Source organism: Bufo gargarizans, chromosome 6 (assembly GCF_014858855.1).
Source record: "Bufo gargarizans isolate SCDJY-AF-19 chromosome 6, ASM1485885v1, whole genome shotgun sequence".
Taxonomy (NCBI): domain Eukaryota; kingdom Metazoa; phylum Chordata; class Amphibia; order Anura; family Bufonidae; genus Bufo; species Bufo gargarizans.
This window is the reverse complement of record NC_058085.1, coordinates 132,265,649-132,292,520: the sequence shown is the minus strand read 5'-3', so window position 1 is coordinate 132,292,520 and position 26,872 is coordinate 132,265,649. Positions and strand designations below refer to the sequence as shown.

The window sequence follows — 26,872 nt, the reverse complement described above, 5'->3', positions numbered from 1 at the left end:
ATAATTTGGAATTCCTGAGGATAGGTCATCAATATCATGAAAGTGGTCAACCCCTTTAAGTACTGATGATCCCCTTTTCCTGCACCAGTTCTTGAGCCACTTGTTTAACTCCCTAATCCCCTGCGGCTCGTGGAACTGCTAGTATTTCACAAGATATTGCACATGACCATAATATGCAGAAAACATCACACGGGGGATTCACCAAAACTGGTGCAAAGTAAAACTGGCTTAGTTTCCCATAGCAACCAATCAGATTCCTCCTTTCGTTCTTCAGAGCCCCCTTGGAAAATGAAAGGATCAATCAGATTGGTTGCTTTGGCTGAGTTCACATGTGTGCATGCTGCGAATTGCAGTTTCAAAAACATCCGGTGTTGGAAATTGCTGTCCTCAGCTCTAAACACATGCAACTATATTATGTGCGCAATATCAACCAATGCCCACCCAAACTGACTGCAATTCCCAAATACAGCACCATCAAAAATAAATGCACACAACATCCCCCCACACCCAAAATCTACATCCCCTGCCTCCCCCACACCCAAACTCTACATCCCATTCTATTTGCTATCAAAGAAATCTTGCAGACAAGGTTTACTTTTGTTTTTTCGTTTTTATTTTCTGTTTTGTTTTTTTTTGTTTGTTTTTTATTAGTTTTTTTTTCTCCTTTACAGGCAATTTTATAACCCTTTCACAGCCAGAGGCAGATATGCCAAGCACTGCTCTGTCCCAGCAGCTGAGCAAGGGTTGAGGGTTTCCTCCAGCAACAGAACAGATGAGAAATGCAACACAAATAAAGTAAATATTTCGAGAGAGAAAAAAAAAAAAAAAAAAAAAAAAAAAAGTTAGGAAAACAATACTGTTGCGGGAGAAACACAACCTCAGGAAAATTCTGAACTGGAGCTGGACCGGCAAATGGAAAAAAAAAAAAAAAAAATTGAGGGGAATAGGGGGTCCCCATGGGGTCCTCCATAGCTCTGCATCCCCTCAACCCCCTCAATACAAAACCCAGGAATGAGGAAGCCATTGTAGGAAGGGGTTGAGAGGGACTAGTCCGGGAATAAAAAGCTACCCAATACCACCCCGATCCAGCCCTGCTTGCCCCATCCCCATGTCAACCACCCCTTCCACCAACTCTTTTCACGGATCCCACCATAGTGGAATAAAGAGCAGGCAGCTCAGGGGCAGCCAGGCCGACGTGGCTGAGGGCTCAGGAGGACGTGCTGGTTTCCTTCTGTGATGGTTGGATTGCATTTCTCTGCAGCCCCTTCTGACTTTCCAAATCTCTAAAATGTTTTTCAACCTAGAAGAAAATTTACAAAATTAGAATGAGAATCCAATGAGGAGTAAGTGTCACCACATTCACGTAGATGAGGCGAGTAGGGCTGAAAAGATTAAAATGTAATCAAGGCAAAAAAATAGTTTAAATCACATGACGGAGAGTGAGTGAAGTGAAGCCTCTCGCTCACCGCTCCGTGGCCTCCTGACTCGGCACCGCGCTGCACTGGCCAGGGCACACAGTCAGCGCGCTGGCCGATGCTGGGTGGGATGTCAGGTCCCTCCCAGTGCATGCTGGGGAGAAGACACTGTCAGTCTCCTGCGGACTCCATGTCAGCACACTGCCAGTGTCAGGAAAGGTGAGAAGTTAGCGGGGGGGGGGGGGGGGTGGGGGGGGTTTGAAGGGGGCACCTGTGATTTGAAATAGACTGAATGCGCTGGAGGACATTGATGGTAGAGAAGGACTGAGGGGGTGCTGGGAGGGGGACATTGTGGATGGCATGGAGAGGCAGATGGAACTGGGGGACATTGCATGGAGGCAGGGGATGATATGATGGCACTGGGGGTGGGGGACATGTTGGATGGCATTGAGGAAGGGGTACATAGCAATGGATGGCACAGGGGAAGTGGGAGGACATGGCAATTTGGCTGTCAATGGATGGCATACCTTAGATAGACATTTCGGCAGAATAACAGCCTGCCGGAGTATACCATACTGGGTATAGTCAGATACAACCAGCTATATGCCCTCTGACTATAATGTGGTCCAAGGCCATCTGGCCGTGTTCCGGCATACATGCTGGGTATTGTCCAAAACTTTATTTTTGGCCTGCCAAAACCCAGCTTGAATGCTGTAACAAGGCCGGACCCCACTACAGTCAATTGCTGCAGCAGCCGATTGTACCATATCTGGATAGCTGGATACTTTCTGGCTGGCTGTTCTGACAGAATGTATATTGCAGCTGTGAAAGAAGCCTTATGTGTGCAATTATTTGCTATACCCCTATAAGAAATAAAAATATTGTTTATAAAATTGGTCATAAAATGATCTGATCTTAATCTAAGTCACAATAGACAATCACAGTCTGCTTAAACTAATAACACAAATAATTAAATGTTACCATGTTTTTATTGAACACACCATGTAAACATTAACAGTGCAGGGGGAACCCCTAGACTAATGACATCTCCAAGAGCTAATTGGAGTGAGGTGTCAGCCAACTGGAGTCCAATCAATGAGGAAATTTGAGGTGTTGGTTACAGCTGCCCTATAAAAACACACACCAGTTCTGGGTTTGCTTTTCACAAGAAGCGTTGTCTATAAATGGAGAAAGTTCCGCACTGCTGCTACTCTCCCTAGGAGTGGCCGTCCTGTAAAGATGACTGCAAGAGCACAGCGCAGACTGCTCAGGAGGTGAAGAAGAATCCTAGAGTGTCAGCTAAAGACTTACAAAAGTCTCTGGCATATGCTAACATCCCTGTTAGCGAATCTACGATACGTAAAACACTAAACAAGAATGGATTTCATGGGAGGATACCACAGAGGAAGCCACTGCTGTCCGAAAAAACATTGCTGCACGTTTACAGTTTGCACAAGAGCACCTGGATGTTCCACTGCAGTACTGGCAAAACATTCTGTGGACAGATGAAACCAAAGTTGGGTTGTTTGGAAAAAACACAACACTGTGTGGAGAAAAAAAAAAAAAGGCACAGCAATCCAACTTCAAAACCTCATCCCAACTGTATGGTGGTGGGGGCATCATGGTTTGGGGCGTCAGGGCCTGGACGGATTGCCATCATCGAAGAAAAAATGAATTCAAGTTTATCAAGACATTTTGCAGGAGAACTTAAGGCCATCTGTCCACGAACGACCCAAAGCATAGAAGTAAATCAACAGAATGGCTTAAACAGAAGAAAATACGCCTTCTGGAGTGGCCCAGTCAGAGTCCTGACCTCAACCAGATTGAGATGCTGTGGCATGACCTCAAGAAAGAGATTCACACCAGACATCCCAAGAATATTGCTGAACTGAAACCGTTCTGTAAAGAGGAATGGTCAAGAATTACTCCTGACCGTTGTGCACGTCTGATCTGCAACTACAGGAAACGTTTGGTTGAAGTTATTGCTGCCAAAGGAGGTTCAACCAGTTATTAAATCCAAGGGTTCACATACTTTTTCCACCTGCACTGTGAATGTTTACATGGTGTGTTCAATAAAGACATGGTAACATTTATTTCTTTGTGTGTTATTAGTTTAGGCCAGGCATCTCAAACTGCGGCCCTCCAGCTGTTGTAAAACTACAACTCCCACAATGCCCTGCTGTAGGCTGTCCAGGCATGCTGGGAGTTGTAGTTTTGCAACAGCTGGAGGGCCAGAGTTTGAGATGCCTGGTTTAGGCAGACTGATTGTCTATTGTTGTGACTTAGGTGAAGATCAGATCACATTTTATGACCAATTTGTGCAGAAATCCATATCATTCCAAAGGGTTCACATACTTTTTCTTGCGTGTGTGTAATTATATCTATCTCACTATATATGGGGGAACTACTGAGGAAACTAAATAAGTGGACAGACTGACAGAAAATGGATGTGCAAATGGTTAAAAAAATGGCCATGAAAAACCAGACTGTCGATTTTCAAAGGCCAAGTGAAAGTGGCCTATGGCTAGGTCATCAATGTCTATTCCCAGGCAACCCCTATAACCAGAGGAAAAGGCTGAAACTAAAGAAACTACTCATGTAAAGCCAAAAGTAAAGTATTGAAACACTCAACCTACACGATCGCTTTCGCACATGACAAATCTACATGAACAGAGGGGAGCAGAAACTCACTATTTTGCGAACATGGTTTAGTGCGCTGCTTTCCTTTCCTTTGCAGTTTTCCACTTGGTAAGGTGGAGAGATAACTACCTCTTCCATAACTACTATATTTTTCTCTTGCCATTTACAGTCCTTTATCCTGTAAGAGAAAACAATATTAATGTGTGCACAAATACAGGACATCTCACATTGCCTTATAGCACAGAAATGCACCCCCTTGAGGAGTTACCCAATTTAGGTCTTGAAGGACCACAACTTCTTCCTCCCTATCCTTGCTTTCTGGTGGCCATCATTTTGTTTTGATGCACTTGTATGATAATTTGTTTTTAGCAGGACAAATATATTACCATTTAACTTTTTTTTACAACATACTAATCATGAATACGTTATCTAGTTTACAGACAGTTGTGACAGTACCAAACAACTATATTGTGACTTTAACCCCCTAAGGATCGGGCTCATTTTCACCTTAAAGGGCTTCTGTCAGCCCACTAAACCAACCCTTTTTTTTCCCCCGTTAATATTAATCCCTACACTGCAAGCTCCCTGTACATATGCTAAATATTCATTTTCGTTCAGTAGATATTGTTAAAAATCAAGTTTTATAATATGTAAATTACCTTGCTACCTGACGCCCCCTCCACCGTTTGATTGACAGGGCCAGAGAACGGGATTCGTTCTCTGCTGGCCCTGTTTGAATTCAAAATATCGCGCCTGCGCCGTACCTTTCTTTAATCGGTGCAGGCGCACTGAGAGGCGGCCTCTCTCCCGGCCGCTCCATCCTCAATGCGCCTGCGCCGGGTGTGGATGTGACGTCATCGGCGCAGGCGCATTGAGGATGGAGCGGCCGGGAGAGAGGCCGCCTCTCAGTGCGCCTGCACCGATTAAAGAAAGGTACGGCGCAGGCGCGATATTTTGAATTCAAACAGGGCCAGCAGAGAACGATCCGTTCCCTGGCCCTGTCAATCAAACGGCGGAGGGGGCGTCCTGATGAGAGGAGGATGCGGCTGCTACCAGCAAGTAGCCGCCCTACTTGCTGGTAGCAAGGTAATTTACATATTATAAAACTTGATTTTTAACAATATCTACTGAACTGAAAATGAATATTTAGCATATGTACAGGGAGCTTGCAGTGTAGGGATTAATATTAACGGGGGGGGGGGGGACGACTTTTTTGGCCGGAGAAAATACCGCAGCATGCTGCGCTTTTTGCTCCGGCCAAAAAAAACGAGACTTGCCGCAAGGCCGGATCCGGAATGAATGCCCATTGAAAGGCATTGATCCGGATACGACGTTTAGCTTTTTTTAGAGTGGTTACCATGGCTGCCGGGACACTAAAGTCCCGGCAGCCATGGTAAAGTGTACCGGGGAGCGGGGGAGCAGCATACTTACCATCCGTGCGGCTCCCGGGGCGCTCCAGAGTGACGTCAGGGCGCCCCAGGCGCATGGATGACGTGAGCGCATGGCACGTCGTCCACGCGCATGGGGAGCTCTGACGTCATTCTGGAGCGCCCCGGGAGCCGCACGGATGGCAAGTATACCGCTCCCCGCTCCTACTATGGCAACCAGGACTTTGATAGCGTCCTGGGTGCCATAGTAACACTGAAAGCATTTTGAAGACGGATCAGTCTTCAAATGCTTTCAGTATACTTGCGTTTTTCCGGATCCGGCGTGTAATTCCGGCAAGTGGAGTACACGCCGGATCCAGACAACCCAAGTGTGAAAGAGGCCTTACTCGTCACATATTGTACTTCATGACACTGGTAAAATTAAGTCAAAAATTGTCATTTTTATTATAAAAATACCAAATTTACCAAAATTTGGAAAAATTAGCAAATTTCAATTTCTCTACTTTTATAATAGATAATAATTACCTCCAAAAATAGTTATTACTTTACACTCCCTATATGTCTACTTCACGTTTGGATCATTTTGTAAACATTTTATTTTTTGGGGACGTTAGAAGGCTTAGAAGCAAATCTTAACATTTTTCCAAAAATTTCCAAAACCCACTTTTCAAGGACCAGTTCAGGTCTGAAGTCACTTCGTGAGGCTTACATAATCGAAACCACCCAAAAATGACCCCATTTTAGAAACAGCCCTAAAAAAAGGTATTCAAAAGTGATTTTACAAACGTTGTTCCACAAGAATTAATGGAAAAATGTAAATGACATTTCAGAATTTCACTAATTTGGCAGATTTTCCATTTTAATCTTTTTTTCTGCTAACAAAGCAAGGGTTAACAGCCAAACAAAACTTATTGCCGCGATTCTGTAGTTTACAGAAACACCCCATATGTGGTCAAACTGCTGTACGGGCACGGCAGGGCGCAGAAGTAAAGTAACGCCATATGGTTTTTGGAAGGCAGATTTTGCTGGACTGGTTTTATGACACCATGTCCCATTTGAAGCCTCCTGATGCACCCCTAGAGTACAAACTCCAAAAAGTGACCCCATTTTGGAAAGGTGGCAGTGTTGTTGGTACTATTTTAGGGTACATATGATTTTTGGTTGCTCTATATTACACTTTTTGTGAGGCAAAGTAACAAAACAAAAAAAACAAAAAATAGAAATTCTGAAACTTAATCTCCATTTGCCATTAACTCTTGTGGAACACCTAGAGGGTTAAAGTTTGTAAATTCAGTTTTGAATACCTTGAGGGGTGTAGTTTCTTAAATAGGGTCACTCTTTTGGAGTTTCTACTCTAGGGGTGCATCAGGGGGGACATTGTTTCAAAAAACTAGTCCAGCAAAAACTGCCTTCCAAAAACCATATAGCTTTCCTTCTGCGCCCTGCCGTGTGGCCATACAGCAGTTTACGCCACATATCGGGCATTTCTGTAAACTACAGAATAAGGGCAATAAATATTGAGTTTTGTTCAGCTGTAAACCCTTTCTTTGTTACTGGGAGAAAACAAAAAATGGAAAATTTTCCAAAAAATAGCTGTTTTGGCACAGTTTTTTTTTTATCATTTACAATGTTCATCTGACATGTTTAAACATGTGCTATTTTTATAGAGCAGGTTCTTACTGACACAGGGATACCTAATGTTTACTTTTTTAATTTATTTAAGTTCTACACCATTTTTGAAACAAAAAATACATTTTTTAGTGTCTCCATAGTCGGAGCAATAGTCTTATTTTTTGGCCGATTGTCTTAGGTAGGGGCTCATTTTTTGCGGGATGAGATGACTTAGATTGGCACCATTTTGGGGGATATACGCCTTTTTGATCGCTTGCTATTACACTTATTGTAATGTAAGGTGACCCAAAAAAAAAAAAAAAAAAAAAAAGGCTTTGACATTTTTTATTTCATATTTTTAACTGTTCACCTGAGGGGTTAGATCATGTGTTCTTTTTTAGAGCAGGTTCTTACGAATGCGGCAATACCCATAAAAATACGTTTAACAAAAAAAGCATTTTTGAAACAAAAAATAAAATCATGTTTTAGTCTGAGAGCCATCGTTTTTTATTTTTGGGGCGATTGTCTTAGGTAGGACCCCCCCCTCGGCATGGTCACAAGGTGCCTGCTGAATAATTTCAGCAGGCACTCTGTTCCGATCACAGCTGATCGGAAATACACAGGGCATACGCCCCTGTGTCCGCAAGAGGTTAAAGGGTTTCTGTCTCCAGATTTAACCCTATTAAGCTAGCTGACATTAGCGATGTGCTAATGTCAGCTAAACCCAATTAGTCTATTCCTACTTTTATCTATGCACCCGTAATATATGCTAATTGGCCTCTAGGAGCACAGGGGGGGGGGGGGGGGGGGTTGTTCCTGCTCCTCTGTTTTCCCACCTTTGTCGCCTCCCTCCATGTCCTGATCGACAGGGCCAGGCAGCGCTCGCATCTGTCTGCCAGCCCTGTGCTCTGGGAGAAAGGGAAAGACGCTTGCAGGCTGCCAGCTTCCTCCCGGCAGTCAGACCCTCACCAAGATGCATATCCCCTTAAAGGGGATGTCCAGGTTCAGAGCTGAATCCAGACACACCCATAATTTCACCCAGGCAGACCCCCTGATGTTAGCATTGGAGCATGAAATTCTGGATCACACAGGGCAAGGGCTCTTATTTACAATAACACCGCCGGGCGGAGGCTTCCGCCTAGTAGTGTGTTTGGTGATGTCACCGGCTCTGATGGGCAGGCTTTAGCACTGCCCTAGCCGTTTTACAGGCTAGGGCAGTGCTAAAGCCCACCCATCAGTGCCAGTGATGTTACTGGGCTCACTGCTAGGCAGAAGCCTCCACCTGGCAGCCCCATGGAGAGCATGGTATGTCACCGGAACGCCCAAAAATGCCTTTGCCCTGCGCAATTTAGCGCAGGGCAAAGGAGAGCATCGGAGCATGAACTGCTCCGATGCTCAAGTTCAGCTCTGAACCCGGACAACCCATTTAACCTCTTCCCGTCTTAACACATTTTGACCTACTGTTAAGTCACGGTGATCGTGCAGGGGCCCGGAAGTCCCTGATAGCCAGGCCCCTGCTGTATCCACCAGCATCGCTGTAGCCACGGTCAGCGCTGACCGCAGCATAAAAGGGGCATACGGTGGGTGAGAAAGCCCATTGAGTCCCTGCCCTGCTGTGGCAGGGACCCGATGGGTGACAAGGTAGCCCAATGCCATGCACAGGCTGCCCAATGCCTTGCACAGCATCTGAACCTGCTTTCTACGGGTGCCCAGGAGATCCAGCCTCAGGCTGGGTCTTATAGGCAACCTGTTAGTGTATTACTCAGGGTAATACACTAAGGACTCCTGCACACAAGCGTATTTGTTTGTGGCCGTATTGCGGGCCGCGTATGGCGGTTCCGCAATACACGAGTCAACAGCTGTGTGCATTCCACATCATGGATGCGGACCCATTCACTTGAATGGGTCCGCAAATTCAGAGATGCGGTGCGGAATGGAAGCACGGAACCACTACGAACTGTTTCTGTGGTGTTCTATTCTTCTGTTCCGCAAAAATATAAAACTTGTTCTATCTTTTGGTAGAATGGCGAACCCCATTCAAGTGAACGGGTCCGTGATGCGCACGCGGCTGCCCTACACAGTCAGTGCCTGTGCAAATTGCGGTCCGCAGAACGGGCCCAGCCAGCACATGGCTGTGTGAAAGAGGCCTAACAGGCAATGCATTACAACACAGATGTATTGTATTGCATTTCAGAGGGGACAAGACCCTCAAATGTTAAAGTCCCAGAGTTGGACAGAAATAAGTTAAAAAATAAAATAAGTGTTAAAAATAAAGTTTTAAGTAAAAATATAAAAATAAAGTCCCTTTCCCCTGACTTTATAAGGTAAAAACACACATTAGGCATCACCGCATCCGTAACGACAGGCTCTATAAATCACCTGATCCAATCCACCCTGTCCAATAAACACCATAAAATAAACAGTAAAAAAGCCACTTTTGTCACCTTACATCACTAAAAGTGCAACACCAAGTGATCAAAAAGAGGCATGTCCCACAATATTTTTTTTTTTTTAAAACACTATTTTATAGTTACCATAGGAAACTACAACAATCATTTAATTACCTCTCATACACCCCAATGCATTACATACAATGTATTTCTATGGAGCCCTGCCACATGCAAGGGCTACGTAGGAACTAAAGTGCAGCAGGTTCACTTTGATCACTGAAGCTGGCGCACAATGCATCTGGCTCCCCCGATCCTCAGGCTGAATTTTATTGCCCAATCCTTTCCGCTGCCTCCAGAAAGGTCTGGCAGATACCGTATTTTTCACCCTATAAGACGCACTTTTTTCCCCCCAAAAGTGGAGGAAATATAGCAGTGTGTCTTATGGGGCGAATGCTGCTGATTTTGCCGTATTTTCAATGATACACCCGCCGCGATGCTGCGCGGCGGGTGTATCAGCTGTGAGGGAGGAGGGGCTGGCGGCCGGCATCTGCATTTATAATGACAGCGGGGCCCGTGCAGTGACTATTCTACTATACGGGTCCCGCTCACTGTATATTCGTATCTGTATTCTGTAAGTTAAATTGTGTATATACCAGTAATCACATAATCAGTGCTACTTACAACTACAAGCGCTGAGTAGGTAGCAGAGAGGAGGGAGGAGGCAGGTCGGCGCGTCACTCACTAAGTCACGCTGCCTGCGTCGCCCGCTTTATGAATGTAGCAGGCGGCGTGGGCGCATGACGTAGGGACTCACGCTGCCAGCGCCTGTCCTCCCGGCCTGCCTCCGACCGAGCACTTGTAGTTGTAAGTAGTGCTGATTACCGTATGCAATTACCGGTATATACATAATTAACCATTACAGAAAACAGATACGATTATACAGTGAGCGGGGCCCGTGTAGTATACTATACACAGTCACTGCACGGGCCCTGCTGTCATTATAAAAGCAGATGCGACCCCCACCCCTTGTATTGAGGGTCATTCACTACAGGGACACTTATGGAGGGGATCTGTGGATGACACATAGCATAAGATGCTATATATGCGTCACCCACAGATCCCCCCACCCCATAACAGTGCGTCACCCACAGATCCCCCCCCCCATAACAGTGCGTCACCCACAGATCCCCCCCCATAACAGTGCGTCACCCACAGATCCCCCCCCCCACATAACAGTGCGTCACCCACAGATCCCCCCCCCCACATAACAGTGCGTCACCCACAGATCCCCCCCCCCACATAACAGTGCGTCACCCACAGATCCCCCCCCACATAACAGTGCGTCACCCACAGATCCCCCCCCACATAACAGTGCGTCACCCACAGATCCCCCCCCCCCCACATAACAGTGCGTCACCCACAGATCCCCCCCCCACATAACAGTGCGTCACCCACAGATCCCCCCCCCCCAACAGTGCGTCACCCACAGATCCCCCCCCCCATAACAGTGCGTCACCCACAGATCCCCCCCCCCCATAACAGTGCGTCACCCACAGATCCCCCCCCCCATAACAGTGCGTCACCCACAGATCCCCCCCCCCCCCATAACAGTGCGTCACCCACAGACCACAATTAGTTCAAAACCCACCAAAACCACACCTATTGGTTCAAAATATATATTTTCTTATTTTCCTCCTCAAAAACCTAGGTGCGTCTTATAGGGCAAAAAATACGGTACTTTGTCTCTTTCCATAGAATACACAAATGTTTGGGCAATGAGTGCAAGGGAGTCAGGAGACACAGCTGCCTGCTGAACAATCATCCAGCTGACAGCTATTGAATGTGTATGCCCGGCTTTAGGTTTGGTGCTGAAGAGACCAACCTGTGGATCCCCAACTGCAATCAATGAAATGATATTTCCTGGGCTGAATGAAGTTGGTAGCTGGACTTCTCTCTGGGTTCCAGCTTCATATGTGGACTGGGCTCCTGTTCAGTTATGCAGACAACTTACGTCTTATGAATGGTCTGAAATAGCTGCTGTCCTTCCAGAGAGACCCCAGCACTGATAGCATAAGCCTGGCTCATCTTCTCTTCCTTCTCCAACCGGGCTCTGCTTGCCAGCTGCAAAACCAAGAAATGAACACGTTCATGAAGCAGGAAGGATGGCACAGGTTCACATGGATTACTTCACCTGCACATTGGTACAAAGTCCACAGCATGGCACAGCTCTCAGTCCAGCACTGGGGGTGTATACGAGTGCCCACAATGAACCTCACATCAGTCACCATCTTTTACTACTGCAGTCTATGCTTTAGGCCTGAAACTTGTGTAAAGCAACTGCATAAAGAGGTCAATTCTGATTGCGGCCTCTGCGGTGCGTACACAGACCACGGGTCCATCATTCTCTTGGCATAAAGCTTACCATTTGCAATTAACTAAAGCCCTAAGACCCATCAGTTTAATTAAATGGGTTGTGCCATAAGTCATCTTCACAGGTAAGGGGAAAAACTAGCTGGTCACTGGGGGTCCCGTTCCCCCATTCTCATGCATGCACAATGCCACCCCATTCATTCTCTATGGAACAGCCAGTCATAACTCAGAATAAATGCAGGGGCAATGCACGACCTGCTGCGCCATAGGGGATAACTTATAAACTTGGCACAAGAGTGTTCATAATCCGTCTTGCATAGAAGTAAAAGGCATGGAGGGGAACAAACACTTAAGGATGGATCATCAATATCTGATCGGCGAGGGTCTGGCACCCTGCACCCCTTCCCGAGTAGCTCCATTTACGGGGTAAAGACATTTATAAAATAGCCTTTAGTGCATCGCAGGTCCCAATCGTGAAGTGGGTACAGTTCACATTTAAAGGTGCGTTTTGCAGTCAGACCGCGCTGCTCTACAGAGCAGAAGATTCCTTCAGATGTTGGTGGATATAGGAAAGCACTCAGGCCACAGAAAGCCACCTTCTCCTCCCCTTTACAAGCTTCTATCAAAGACCAAAGGTTGCAATAGTGAAGAACTGTCACAGGTTGAAATGGAAAGGATTATACTCACATGGGTAAAACGATAATAAGCAGAATATAAAAGACCAAACACCCGACCTGAGTTTCGCTCCAAAAAAGCTTTGCCAGAGGTGGATGCCCCCGACGAAGCTTTTCGGAGCGAAACTCAGGTCGGGTGTTTGGTCTTATATACTGCTTATTATCGTTTTACCCATGCGAGTATAATAAATCCTTTCCATTTCAACCTGTGACAGTTCTTCACTATTGCAACCTTTGGTCTTTGACAGAAGCTTGTAAAGGGGAGAAGGTGGCTTTCTGTGGCCTGAGTGCTTTCCTATATCCACCAACATCTGAAGGAATCTTCTGCTCTGTAGAGCAGCGCGGTCTGACTGCAAAACGCACCTTTAAATGTGAACTGTACCCACTTCACGATTGGGACCTGCGACGCACTAAAGGCAACGTACTAAAAGCTATTTTATAAAGTTTACACCGTGAACGGAGCCACTCGGGAAGGGGTGCAGGGTGCCAGACCGTCGCAGATCACATACTGATGGACTACCCTGAGGATAGATCAATATTAAAATCCTGGTTCAAAGAATCCCTGATCAAAGACTGTGTGAACGCGGCCTGACTTCATGAGAAATTTGAATGGACCACAGCCATGACTCTCCTCGGTATCTGCAGCAGTGAACTCTACAGTGAGGAATGAAGGGTATTGAAGGTAGACCCCCTGTCTCCTCCACAGGAAGGTTAATTACTGACAGGAATCCACCATCTACAGCCACATTCACTGCAAATACTATATGGGTGAGCTCAACTTACAGGGAAGCTCTGCCCCTCATTGAATGACCGAGCTGCAGCAGTCAGGCGACATTCATGCACATGCCGAGGACAGCAATTGCCCGCAGCAGTCAAATTTAATAGATTTTATTTATTTTCTACAAAAACACTACATTTTGCAGCAATTTCTTAAAACTTTTGGAAAAAAACACAACAATCAAACGACCCCTAGAACTCCGACATAAACAAGCAGCAGACGCATGTCGAGCACAACTTACCTTGTTAATATTGAGGGAGGCTAGAGGCGGGGGTGTCTGTGTGCGATCGTTCAGCACCTCTACCTCAGACACGTACTGCAGGTTGAGCAGGAGGATGTCAGCATGGTTGGGTTTTCCACTACTTGATGGGCACTCTGCAGACGCCGTGATTAAGGAAAGCACAATGCATACGCTACAGATAATACCAATTTGCCAAGAACGGGGGCAGCCAACCTGAGCAAGCAGCAGCTTCACACCACTCACAGGTCATCCACAAGGAATGGGAGCAATAGAGCTCATCTCCATAGCAACAGACAAGCAACTGGACCCAAAACTAGACTCCCTGCTGGACGGGCATTATGTTGGGTTGGCTAGGACCAAAACATATCTGGACTGTTGCTTAGTAGCAGAAGTGGTCGGCTCTTCTGGAGACCCATATCACCAGGTTAGTGGATTATGAGGTCATTTAAAAAGGGGTTAAAAAGACATAACTGCCTACTTTCAGAATTGGTGCCCCACCTGTTCACAGGTTGTGTGTGGTACTGCAGCTCAGGCCCTTAGGGGGAGATTTATCAAACAGGTGTGAAGTAGAACTAATGTCACTGGGGCCAACCTAAAATATAACTTTTAATAGTGAATACTTAAAATATACACACAGAGGTCCCTCACATGGGGACTAGTAGACATACGACAAATACAGACAGACAATAAGAGCCAATTAGAAGGACCAGGCAGGGAGGATATATATGGTGGTACACCGGGGCAACAACCATATGGGTCCCTATGGTGTCCCTGACCTTGTCTCAGCCCAGAGATGCACCCTAGTGGTGGGAGCACTCCGTCCCCGTACCTAACCTGCATGTCCTCAAAATGCCCTTATAACACATTGACCCATATGGATGTCCGGGTCTGTCTGTATTTGTCGTATGTCTACTAGTCCCCATGTGAGGGACCTCTGTGTGTATATTTTAAGTATTCACTATTAAAAGTTATATTTTAGGTAGTTGGCCGCAGTGACATTCTCAGATACAACTACCCATTAGGAATTTATTCGGTTTAACAGTGAAGTAGAACTGCCTTGGTTGTCCATAGCAACCAGATTCCACCTTTCATTTTCACAGCTCCTTTGGAAAATGAAAGGTGGAGTCCAATTGGTTGCTATGGGCAACTAAACCAGTTCTACTGTACACCAGTTTGATAAATCTCCAGTGAAGCCAAGTCAATACAGGGACTTCCCATTGAGGACCCTCAGACTCTTTGCAGCAGCTCTCCATGGGCAGCCAACTCGATACTCAAAATTGCCCCCCACCCCCCCTTTACAGACCAGTGTTACTCACACCCAATGAATGGACCTCATCTTAATTTTACCTTGACATACACAGCAAATGGAACAGACTACGGCCCCCCAGCATGGTAATACCACGTGACCATTGTATGACCTTAACGTTGCCGTATGGCTTTAAAAACTGCAGGTCACGTCAAATAAGAGCTGAACCTGGACATCCCTCCATTTTCACCCAGGCAGCCCCCCCTGAAATGAGCAACGGAGCAGTTTATGCTTCGATGCTCTCCTTTGCCCTGCGCTAAATTGCGCAGGGAAAAGGCATTTTTAGGAGTTCCAGTGACGTACTGGGGCTCTCCATGGGGCTGACAGGAACCCCGGTGATATCACCGGCACTGATGGGCAGGATTTAGCTCTGCCCTAGCCAGTAAAACAGCTAGGGCAGAGCTAAAGCCCGCCCCTCAGAGCCGGTGACGTCAGCGAACACACTGCCGGGGGGGGGGGAGTTACCACCCGGCAGTGTGTTATTGAAAACAAAAGCGCCTGTGCCCTGCACGATTTAGCGCAGGGCACGGGAGCCCATCGGAGCGTGAGATGCTCCGATGCTAGCTTCAGGGGGGCTGTCTGGGTGAAAAAAAAAAAAAAAGGGTATGTCTGGGTTCAGCTCTGAACCCAGACAACCCCTTCAACTTCCCAGTCATAGCCATCATCCAGCCATGTCTCAGTTAATCCCAGTGTCTTAGTCCTCCTCACACATCACTAATTCCAGTTCACCAGTTTTATTAGTCAGGCTTCTGGCATTAGTATACATACATTTGAGAGGTTTATGTATTTTTTTCCCTATGCCTTTCCTTCTGAACTGTTCTAGTCCCTCTTTCCATTCCTCCCCCAGTTCCATTACCTCGCCCCAGGTCTCTATCTTCCCCTCCTATAGTGTAGTTTCCCTCCCCAGTTCCTAGTTTAAACACTCCTCCAACCTTCTAGCCATTTTTCTACCCAGCACAGCTGCCCCTTCCCCATTGAGGTGCAGCCCATCCCTACGATAGAGCCTGTAGCTGACAGAAGTCAGCCAGTTCTCCAGGAACGCAAACCCCTCCTTCCTACACCAGTTCTTGAGCCACTTGTTAACCTCCCGTTGCCTTTCTTGTGTGGCTCGTAGTACAGGCAGTATTTCGAAAAACACTACATTTGAGGTGCGCTCCCTAAGCTTGTGACCTAACTCTCTAAAATCATTTTTAAGGATGCTCCACCTACCTCTAACTTTGTCATTGGTTCCGATATGGACCATGACTGCTGGATCTTGTCCAGCCCCTCAGTAATGTCAACCCAAGCATGAGGCCTAAAAGTGCTTCCTCCGCTGCCCTATAAAGGCTTTAGAAATCTACAGTACGTCCAGATGCCTTGATTTATTCTTTACAGATATACCATGACCTGGATAAAAGAACCTTCACAGACAAGAATAGGACAGGTTATACTTTTTTTGCGGACCACGGAACGGAGAAACAGATGCGGACAGCACACAGAGTGCCGTCTGCATCTTTTGCGGCCCCATTGAAGTGAATAGGTCTGCATCCAAGCAGCAAAAACTGCAGCTCGGATGTGGACCAAAACAGTCGTGTGCATGAGGCCTAAGGCTACTTTCACACTGGGGTTTTGGTTTCCGTTTGCGAGATACGTTCAGGGCTCTGACAAGCGGTCCAAAATGGATCAGTTTTGCTCCTAATGCATTCTGAATAGATAAGGATCCGCTCAAAATGTATCAGTTTGCCTCCGTTCCGCTCTGGAGGCGGACACCAAAACGCTGCCTGCATGCGTTCTGACACACAATGTAAGTCAACGGGGACGGATCCGTTTTTAACTGACAATAGAAAACAGATCTGTCCTCCATTGACTTTCAATGGTGTTCAAGAGGGATCCGTCTTGGGTATGTTACAGATAATGCAAACTGATCCGTTCTGAATGGATGCGTTTGTGCAGATCCATGACGGGTCCGCACCAAACGCGAGCGTGAAAGTAGCCTAACCTGGACTGCAATGGCCTGAAATAGTTTTGTCTTTAGTGACAAATCCAGGTTCTTCTTGGGATCCAGCAATGCTCTGAGTATTGAGACCTTGTGGTCGGTGCTTCAATCCTGCCTTTGCCGAGGAGCGACACTATCCCAAATACAGGTGTGATGATCTCGGGAGCTATCACAAATGACAGGACTGATACAAGGGACACCAACAGCTCAGAGATATGTGCAGGACACCCTGCGGCCACACGCGTTACCCCTCATGGCAGAGCTTCAGAACGGCATTCTTCAGCAGCAGTGTAATGCTCACCCACACCACAGGGGGTTTCTCGGGAATGTCTTCACTAGATTACAACACTTCCTTGGGCTGCCTGGTCCCCAGATTTATCATCAACCCAGCATTTATGTGCCGCTGGATGCCTTACTGAACCTGTATGCCACCATGCCCATCCATCTCACCTTGTACCCAGGCTAGAGGAGGCCCAACAGGGTACTAGAGCCTCCTTTCAATTGTACAGTTTTCCCCAAAAAGACATCCTTTAGCTCTAATACTGTAATCACTCACACAAATGTTCATTCAATACCAACAACTACCTTTTGGTGCGGTATTCTTTGTCAATGAGTGTAGAGAGCATGGCAACTAAAGTCAGTATTTCTTCTAGTGGAGCTTAAAGCCTAAAGGGGCTCTCAGGTTATTGATGTCCTAGACTCCCAATAGGTCGTCAATATCAGATTAGTGAGGATCAGACACCTGGGACCCCCACTGATCGGCAGTTTCAGGCATCTACACAGTGGATGGAGCTGGAAGCTCCCACTATAGGAGCCGAGCTGCTGTACCTTCTGTCCACGGCTGCCTGAGTGTCAGACCCCCACCAATCTGATACCAGTTAGCTACCCTGAGGATCTAAGTAATATCTAAGCACCAGAAAACCCCTTTGATGTAAAAAAAAACAAAAAACTCTAACATCTATTAGGCACTTAACAGTTAAAAAGCATTTATCACCTATCCACTGACAATCTCCTGGTACCTCCAGCCATCCAGAGAACAGAGGGTCCCCATGTCCGCTTGTAGCGTGCGTCAGTTCAGTGGTCCATTCGCTTCTAGCGGACTGACAGACAGCGCTCTATCCCAGGTGGACCACCATGTGAGAATACCACGCCAATCAGAGAGGAGACTCCGGGATCCTCCATTCTAAGGACCACTGGGGGGCCCAGAAATTGCACTGGTGGTCAGACTCAACATTGAGCAAAACGAGCTTCGGTTCATAGATCTTAAGTTGATTCGTTCAAACACGAAATGCCGTCTGAGACCTCTCTGTACAGCAAAACGCATTTCGCCCCGAAGACAGGTGAACGGATTCGGTAATCACTTCCGCATCTTTAAAAACATTTTAAAATAGCAATCCGGAGTCGGGTTCGGTAACAAGGTACAGAGCGATACCAAACCAGACTTCGGATTCCAAATTTTTAACATTCATAAAGATGCAGAAATGATTACCGAATTCATTCACCAAGGTCTCGGGCAACTTTTTGCCTCCATGGAAGTGTTTGAAACGATTACGGATCTACGGATCCAAAGCTCGACTCGCTCAAGCCTAGTGGTGCTGCAAGAACAGTCACTTACTGCCAGATCGCCAACTTCCTCATAAGCATATTGTAAAGGGCCTTTCACTGCCTTATATTCGGCCCATTTAAAGAGGCTGCCGAGTGCCCAATGTATGAGAGAAGCGCCTAGCTCATCTGGTAATCGGATCATTGGTGGTAATTTGTTTGCCGGCAGCAGAAAGTGCCATCTAAACCGCCTCTGCTGCCAGAAAACAATGATTCTGAATGAGGACAGGCAATGGCATTAGTAATCTCTCTTTCCCATAGTGTGGAGGAGATCGCCACATGTGAATACAGTGATCTCCTTCACCAACGAGCAGGCGATTGCCAGGAGGGAACTTATCAGCTTCACTCACAAGCAGAGACTGCCCAGGCCAGAGAAGCCCTTTAATAACTCAGACTGACAGTTACAGCCAACTGTCACCTTGCAGCGTCACTACCACATCCATCCCTGACCGATGACACCCAAAAACCAACGTGAGGGGTTCAGCCGACATGACTAGAATCGTGGTGGCCTGCCGCCCTCCTCATCTACATAGAAAAGCTGAAGGCCATCAAGATGATTACCTACCATGTAAATGCCCATGGGTAGCACAGTAGACTATGCCAGTCCAGGTGGCAAAAACCTTAGAAGAGAGGCTGATTAACACCAACTGAGTCACGAGTCAATGGAAGGGGAGCGAGGAGGTCCTGTGGAGCCCAGACCAGTGGGCACTACCGCAGCATACCCTTGCCATCATACTGTGCCCCACATCATAACCCCTTCAGGGATGTACCTGTGACTGGAGTCAGACCCCCAGCATCAGAGCCTCCACTAGTACCAATGACACACACATGACTGCCAAGGGGCACAATCCAGCACGTGATCACCAGCAAACCGTCCAGTGCCCCAGCCTGGCACTGGCCTATACAGGCTGAATGGCATGTGTGAGGGGATGCCGAGCCCCCAGCCCGCCCTTGTGCCTCCACCTGCTGGCTACACGCTGTCAGCTCTCCCGTAGGCAGCACCTCACTGTGTGCTGCCCCCCTCCCCCAGCCTCTGGCTCCTCTCCCCCCTCTTCCGGTCCCTCAGTCACTCTCAGGATACTGAGCGCCAACATCTTGCTCTGGTAGTCGAACGCTACCACCTCGCCCTGCAACCGCGTCTCCTGGCAGGTCCGGCACGAAACCTGGGAGCCGATGCTGAAGTATTCCCCCGGAGCCGCCATCTTCCTCCAGCCGGCCTGTGCGTGACGTGCTTTACCGCCCCGACCTCAGCGCGCAACCTTAAGAGCCAGCGTCAGGCGCGGGGGCTGCCGGGAAATTACCTTAGTGACGCGACGTCACCACACCTCTCTGGCCGGAAGTTTCCGTCGCCATGTTGGAAGAGCCACTCATTTCCATTAGCTTGAGCAGGGAGAGGCCATCTTAACATTGGCACCGGTGCGCCTGGTTACCTTGTGCGGGACGTTGGCTTTTGTATTCGACTCTCACTTCCGGTGTGGCGGTTGGCATCGCCATTTTGAAAGAGGGCAAATATTTCAATAAACTTTATTAAGAGTGAACAATTGGAACAGTTTTGCGGGCTGGGAAGGGATTCTTGGACGTGTCCCCGTGCATGTATTAAGCACTGCACTACAGCGTGCCCAATAGACATGTGCGCTGGATGGTTGCCATAGTAACAGCAATTATGGCAGTGAATTTACCATATTTAGGCTCCATTCACACGTCCGCAATTTTCCTTCCGCATCTGTTCCGCAATTTTGCAGAACAGGTGCGAATCCATTCATTTCAATGAGGGAGTAATTCCTGTGCGCATCAGCACTTCCGTTATGCGGTTCCGCAAAAAAAATGAAGCATGTCCTACTTTTGGCCGCAAATTGCGGTCCGCGGCCCATTGTACTCAATGGGTCCGCAAAAAAGCGGATGACATGCGGAAAGACACCAAATGTCATCCGTTTATCATCCGCATAACCCTAGCAGCATGTATTCCTCCTTCCTTTTTTATTTCTGCGGAAACATGGAACAGATGTGGATGCACTTTTGTAAAAAACTAAAGGTTTTTACGGAAACACGGATCCGCAAAAAAACTGACCATAAGGAAAATTGTGAATGTGGCCTAAATCAGCCTATACACCCAGCTTTCCCAAACTACTGAATAGTAAATATTCCATTATGCAGAGACACAAGCAGGCAGACCACTCAGTCTAAACCTAGGGCGCTCATCTTATGCTCTGAGGTGAAATAAATGCCATTTTCATGAAGCTGCCACTAGGGGGAGCTCAGTGCAAAGACATTATTATAGCTTCCATTGCACTGTATAAATTCCTATGCACTGAGCTCCCCCTAGTGGTAGCCGCAGGCAGACAGCTTTGTAATACGTTAAGTTATTAATGTACAGTGTCCCTCAAGTTACAGCATTTTTTATATATTGGTACCAGCATGATCATCGGCTGGTGAAACCATTGTAACTTGAGAAGAGAACTCGATGGAAAATTAGTCATTGGTTTCAAAGTGCCAAAATTTCATCCCATGATAAGAGCAAATGATTTAAAGGGGTTTTCCAGGATTCCTCAGGATAGGTCATCACCATCTGATTGGTGGCGCCCGGAAACCCGTTCGATCAGCTGTCTGAGAAAGCACTGGCGCTCCTGCGAGCGGCGCACCCTTCTCCGTGCTGTATGGCGGCTGTGCTTGGTATCGCACTCAGCCCCATAGAAGTGAATAGGGCTGGGCGCGATACCAGGCACCGCCGCTAAACAATGTATGGAGCTGTGCTTGGTGAGAACAGAGAAGGGCATGGCTGACAGCTGATCGGCGGGGGTCATGGGTATCAGACCCCACCAGAGCATCTGTCATCAGTAGTAAACTCCCAGAAAACTCCTTTAAAGGGTTTCTACCACCAGAAATACTGTTATGTAGCTGACTGACATTAGCGATGCGCCATTCACTTCTGTATTCGGCGCAGGCGCAGTGAGTGAAGGCCGCTCTCCTGATGCCGGCTTCCTTACTGTGACGTAGTCGGCGCAGTGAGGAATCCGGCACCAGGAGCGCATCATTCACTCACTGCGCCTGCGCCGAATACAGAAGTGAACGGCGCAGGCGCGGGATTTCGGGAGCGATGCGGTGGACCGTGCCATCAATCAAGAGGAGCGGGCGGGCAGAACAGGGGACATGGGCGGGAGAAAGGGTGAGTGGACGGAGCCTCTAGGTGCTTATTTTACGCCCACATAGCACCTAGAGGCTCATTAGCATATTCCAAAAGTGCTTTTTTATACCAAAACGGCTGCAGGGAGAAAGGTAAAAAACACACTGTTATGTAGTGCTGACATTAGCGCATCGCTGTCAGTCAGCTACATAACAGTAATTCTGGTGGTAGAAACCCTCTAATAAAAATAAGCAGATAACTAAGAAGATAAAGCAAATTAAGGAAGCTGTTAATCACTTCCTATGATGAGGACAGGAACTTGCAGGGTCCTGTACAGTACACAGTGTACCAGAAAAATAACACAACGCCCCCATAACCTGACATTCAAGGGAGCAGCTCATCCTGGCACAGATAGAGGGCAGTATAGGACATGTAGGACCGCGCTGTACTGTAAAGAGGCGCTACTAGACAGCGGATACAGGGCTTTTACCAGTCTGAGGCATTGTATGCTGAGGCTACTTTACACTCGCGTTTTATGCGGATCTGTCATGGACGGATCCGTTCAGATAATAAGACCGTCTGCATCTGTTCAGAACGGATCCGTTTGTATTATCTGTAACATACCCAAGACGGATCCATCTTGAACACCATTGAAAGTCAATGGAGGACGGATCCGTTTTCTATTGTGCCAGATTGTGTAATAGAAAACGGATCCGTCCCCATTGACTTACATTGTGTGCCAGGACGGAACCATTTGACTCAGTTTCATCAGACGGACAGCAAAACGCTGCAAGCAGCGTCTGTGTCCGCCTCCAGAGCGGAATGGAGACTGAACGGAGGCAAACTGATGCATTCTGAGCAAATCCTTTTCCATTCAGAATGCATTAGGACAAAACTGATCCGCTTTGGACCGTTTGTGAGAGCCCTGAACGGATCTCACAAACAGAAAGCCAAAACGTGTGTGTGAAAGTAGCCTAAGTTTGGTTTTAACTTAGGATGGACTCGGAAAGACCATTCTAGGTAGAAAATATTGTATCTTGAGGGAGCGCTGTATTTATGGGAGTTGTCTGGTGTAAATACTAGAGATCGACCGATTATCGGATTTACCGATATTATGGGCCGATATTGAGGATTTTGAACGCTATCGGCATCTATTTTGCCGATATTCCGATAGCGTATGGGGAACACAGATCGCGCTGCTGACAGCGCTCTCAGTGTTCCCCTTAGCAGCACAGAGGAGAAGGAAGCAGTGTCTCCTCCCCCTGTGCTGCTGCCGCTGCCGCCAATGAAAGGACAGGGGACAAGAGGAGGGGAGGAGCTATGGCCACTGCGCCACCAATGAAGCTTAATCTCTCATTTATTCATACACAGGAGGCGGGAGCTGCAGTATCACATAGCCGGCTCCGGGCCTCTATGAACTGTAGCTGCGATCCGCGGTAGTTAACCCCTCAGGTGCCGCGGATCGCAGCTACAGCTCATAGAGGTCGGGAGCCGGCTATGTGATACTGCAGCCAGCTCCCGCCTCCTGTATATGAATAAATTAGAGATCAAGCTTCAATGGTGGCGCAGTGCGCCCCCCCCCCCCCAAGCCCAGTATTAGACATTGGTGCAGCCCCCCCCCCCTCCAACCCCAGTATTAAGCATTGGTGGCGCAGTGCGCCCCCCCTTCCCCCCAGTATTAAGCATTGGTGGCGCAGTGCGCCTCCCCCCAAGCCCCCCCAGTATTAAGCATTGGTGGCGCAGTGCGCCCCCCCACCCCAGTATTATAAACATTGGTGGCGCAGTGCGCCCCCCCCCCCCCCCCCCACAGGATCCCCTCTCCCCTGCTCCTCCGATCGGAGCCCCAGCAGTGTAATGCTGGGGCTCCGATCGGTTACCATGGCAGCCAGGACGCTATTGAAGCCCTGGCTGCCATGGTAAGCTCCATGCTGCTGTGTGCACAAAGCACAGAGCAGCAGGGACAGTGTGAGCTCCTATTCACCCTGATGGAGATCTATCAGGGTGAATAGGACAAGGGTTCTAGTCCCTAAGGGGGCTAAAAGTTAGTAAAAAAAATAAAATAAAAAAGTTACAAAAATAAAACACCAAAATATTAAGTATAAATGAAAAAGAAAGAGATTTACAAAAAAAAATACACATTAACAATATATATTTTTTTTTTCTTCAAAATACTTTATTGTTGTAATACAAAACTTTATATCCATATTACTTTGCAATATTATAAAATTCATAAGCCCGTCAGTTCTATTGAGTGACATTAATTTCACTTCACCAACCCCCCACCCAACCCCACTTTGCAGGAAGAAAAAAAAAATAAAAATCCTTCATAGAGAGCCTAGGGGGGAAAAAGGTTCTGATTAATTAACCCTATTCCAATCTTTCCAGAGTTTTTTCCACTTCAAGTAAGATCCTCTTTGTTTGTGCAGAATCTTTTCATAATTTTTCACTTTCTTGACCAGGCCCAACCAGTTGTTATACTCTGGAGCAGAAGGGGAAAACCATAATCTAGTGATCAGGAGCCTAGCCAAAAACATAACCTTGATCAGCAGTTGGCGTTTTATAGGCTGGCAATTAAGCTCCGATAAGTCTCCCAGGACCCATATCCTGGGTGACAAAGGGATAGAGATGTTAAGTTTGTGAGCCAGATTGTTTTGGACCAGGCTCCAGTATCTGCTCACCGTGGGGCAGTCCCAGAACAGGTGTAAATGATCTGCCCCGGGATCGCCGCAGCGTGGGCAATCGGAAGAGGCCCTAAGGCCTCTTTTGTATAACCATGTGGGTGTCACATAAATTTTGTGCAAAATATTAAATTGTACAACAATGTGATTAAAATTGTGTGAAACCAACTTTAAACTATCCCCCATGTTCTCCCAACTTGGAGAACCCATCTCTGAAAGTAAAGAAGACCAGGCTCTCTGTCCTGGAGAGAGAACATCCGAAAAAAAGTTATTCATTAAGTGTTTATAGCAGTGTGATATTTTAATTCTCGTGACAGTTTTCTTACAAATTAAATCGTGTAGAAATAAAGGGGTATCAATAAAAAATTGGCTATCCGACGTGCAAGATAGTGCTGACCTCAGTTGGAAATATGGAAACCAAACCACCTCACCTAAATTTGCCCTTTGTTTTAGTTCCATGAGGGGCAATATTTGTCCCTCACTGACCACTTGGTGTAGATACTGAACATTTTTGTTCCTCCAATACTGGCAGCAGTTTAAGTCATTTAAATTAAGGAGCTTAGAGTTGTGCCACAATGGGGTACAAATAAGTGACGCCTTAACTCCACACCATCTCCTTATGGCCATTAAGGCCATACACATTAACAATAAATATAAATTTTCAGCAGATTTGTGGGATTTTTATTTTTTTTCAAAAATGAAAATTCCCAGAATATCGGTATAAATTATCGGCTATCGGCCTGAAAGTTCACAAATTATCGGTATCGGCCCTAAAAAATCAATATCGGTCGATCCCTAGTAAATACCCTGAGAATATGGTGTTTGGAAGGAGCGTTATATTTTTGGCACTCCTGTTGCACTTTTTGGATAAAGGGGGTGAGGCTGAGGGCGCTTTTTTTATTATTAAAATTTGTTCTGCTTCATAAAAAAAGAAAATGTTATTAGAAATCTGGGACATTGTGCTTTGCGTTTCACAGTATGCATACGTATGGGAAATTGGGGGCCCATAGTAAGTTTTGGTGTGGGGGATATGTGTACGCCCCTGCCCCTTTCTCTGCACTGTTCACCCACTGCAGTCTAAGTCCAGGGGGCTGTGCTGCTGTTCTCTGCTTTGCGCCAGGTTGGGAGCGGTGCTCGGCGTAAAGCATTTTCTTGTCGCTTGCACTGCACCTTTCAATTTCACCACTTTGCATTGTGAATCCAGAGGAAATCCACAAAGCATATGTCATAAAAGTCTGATAGGTGCGGGTCCCACCTCTGGGACCAGCTCCTATCTCAATAATCGCGCCTGCTCAATTATTTCCAGATGTCCGATAGCAGTGAATGAAGAAAGCTGTTAATGTGCAGCATCCTCTCCATTCATGGTGGGCACCGTGCTGGAGAAAAGAGTAAATCCACGAGGTGGGATGGGACCTGCACCCACTGGACATTTATTGGCTTATCCTATTGATACGTACATTGTCCTAAAAGTAGATAAAGATAACCAAATCACACAAGAGTTGAAAATATCTGTTCAAATGAAACCCCTCCCCTTTCACCCCTCTGGCCCGCCCTCGGTTCTTCAGATACCAGCCTCCAAGTCAATGACAAATCCGGCGCCTGCGCCTGCGCACTCCATTACTCACTAGGGCAGAGGCAGCAGAGCGTTTAATGCGCATGCGCCGGCCCGTACATCCCGATATTTTGGCAGTTTACTTCCGCCGGCTAGATCGGGATGTACGGGCCGGCGCATGCGCATTAAACGCTCTGCTGCCTCTGCCCTAGTGAGTAATGGAGTGCGCAGGCGCCGGATTTGTCATTGACTTGGAGGATGGTATCTGAAGAACCGAGGGCGGGCCAGAGGGGTGAAAGGGGAGGGGTTTGATTTGAACAGCGCCGTGGGGCATGGGCACCGGCCACATAAACGCCGCCCCCCCGGGCACCTTCAGAAGCTAATTAGCGTATGGAATAAAAGTGTTTTTAAGAGCGAATAGGCGATGGACAGCAATATCAAAGGTAAGATTATAATATGGGGAATGTAATGGATATCATGATGTTTGTGGTGTATAATGGTCATTTTAGGTGAAAGACTCCCTTTAAGTTGTACAAAGGAATTACTGGAGATGGTTGGTGGGGTCGCTCCGGATACTGAAAGCCTCACATACATTTACCACTCGCAGACATGAGATTGGATCATTGTCCTCAATAAATCACTAGAAATTGTTTCGTTTGATTATCTTTTTCTACTTTCAGGACTTGTGTGGAAATCTAATGTCGTTTTTGGTCAAATTTATGAAGAAATATAGAAAATTCGTAAGGGGTCACAACCCCCATTTAAAATGCAGTCGTGATCACTCTCGTTCTGTGGTACCTTTTTGTCCAACTCTTTGTTGTTTCATTCCTCTGTTGTTCCTACTAGAAATGTATGAATACATCGACCTTGGGTTGTTACTATCTGGGAGCCGGTCCCTGTTCATTCAAGGGGAATGGTAACCCAGTAGTCAATCTAGTTGTACATTTCCAGGAGTGATAACAGAGGAACAACACAACGTTATTAGAAAATATGTTTCAGAATTGTTTCTTTTAAGGAGACCGCTATTTACTGCAATAGACATGATGTCAAGCTACAGATCCCCTTTAATTGTGGGTTGAATCATTTATATACCATTGATTGGCCTCATGGTAGCTCTAGCCTTATGCCCAT

The 26,872-nt window shown here is 46.9% G+C and overlaps 1 protein-coding gene across 1 annotated transcript; it reads right to left on the bottom strand.

Moving 5' to 3' along the window:
- Positions 1-590: 590 nt before the first annotated feature.
- On the bottom strand, positions 591-19,696 carry LSM12 (LSM12 homolog). Its single transcript, XM_044298120.1, has 5 exons — positions 19,472-19,696; positions 13,508-13,641; positions 11,456-11,565; positions 4,107-4,233; positions 591-1,300 (listed from the first exon to the last, which is right to left on the bottom strand). Exons 1-5 carry the CDS (start codon positions 19,590-19,592, stop codon positions 1,208-1,210), a joined length of 585 nt encoding a protein of 194 aa, XP_044154055.1. The 5' UTR covers positions 19,593-19,696; the 3' UTR covers positions 591-1,207.
- Between the last annotated feature and the right edge of the window lie 7,176 nt (positions 19,697-26,872).

Bases quoted from the DNA above. Each gene is read 5' to 3' on its own strand.
- LSM12 (XM_044298120.1), bottom strand. From the start codon at position 19,592: ATGGCGGCTCCGGGGGAATACTTCAGCATCGGCTCCCAGGTTTCGTGC. The intron at 13,642-19,471 runs GTATCCTGAGAG...CGGCGTCTGCAG, and splicing joins GAGCAAGATGTTGGCGCTCA to AGTGCCCATCAAGTAGTGGA. The intron at 11,566-13,507 runs GTAAGTTGTGCT...TTGGTTTTGCAG, and splicing joins CCTCCCTCAATATTAACAAG to CTGGCAAGCAGAGCCCGGTT.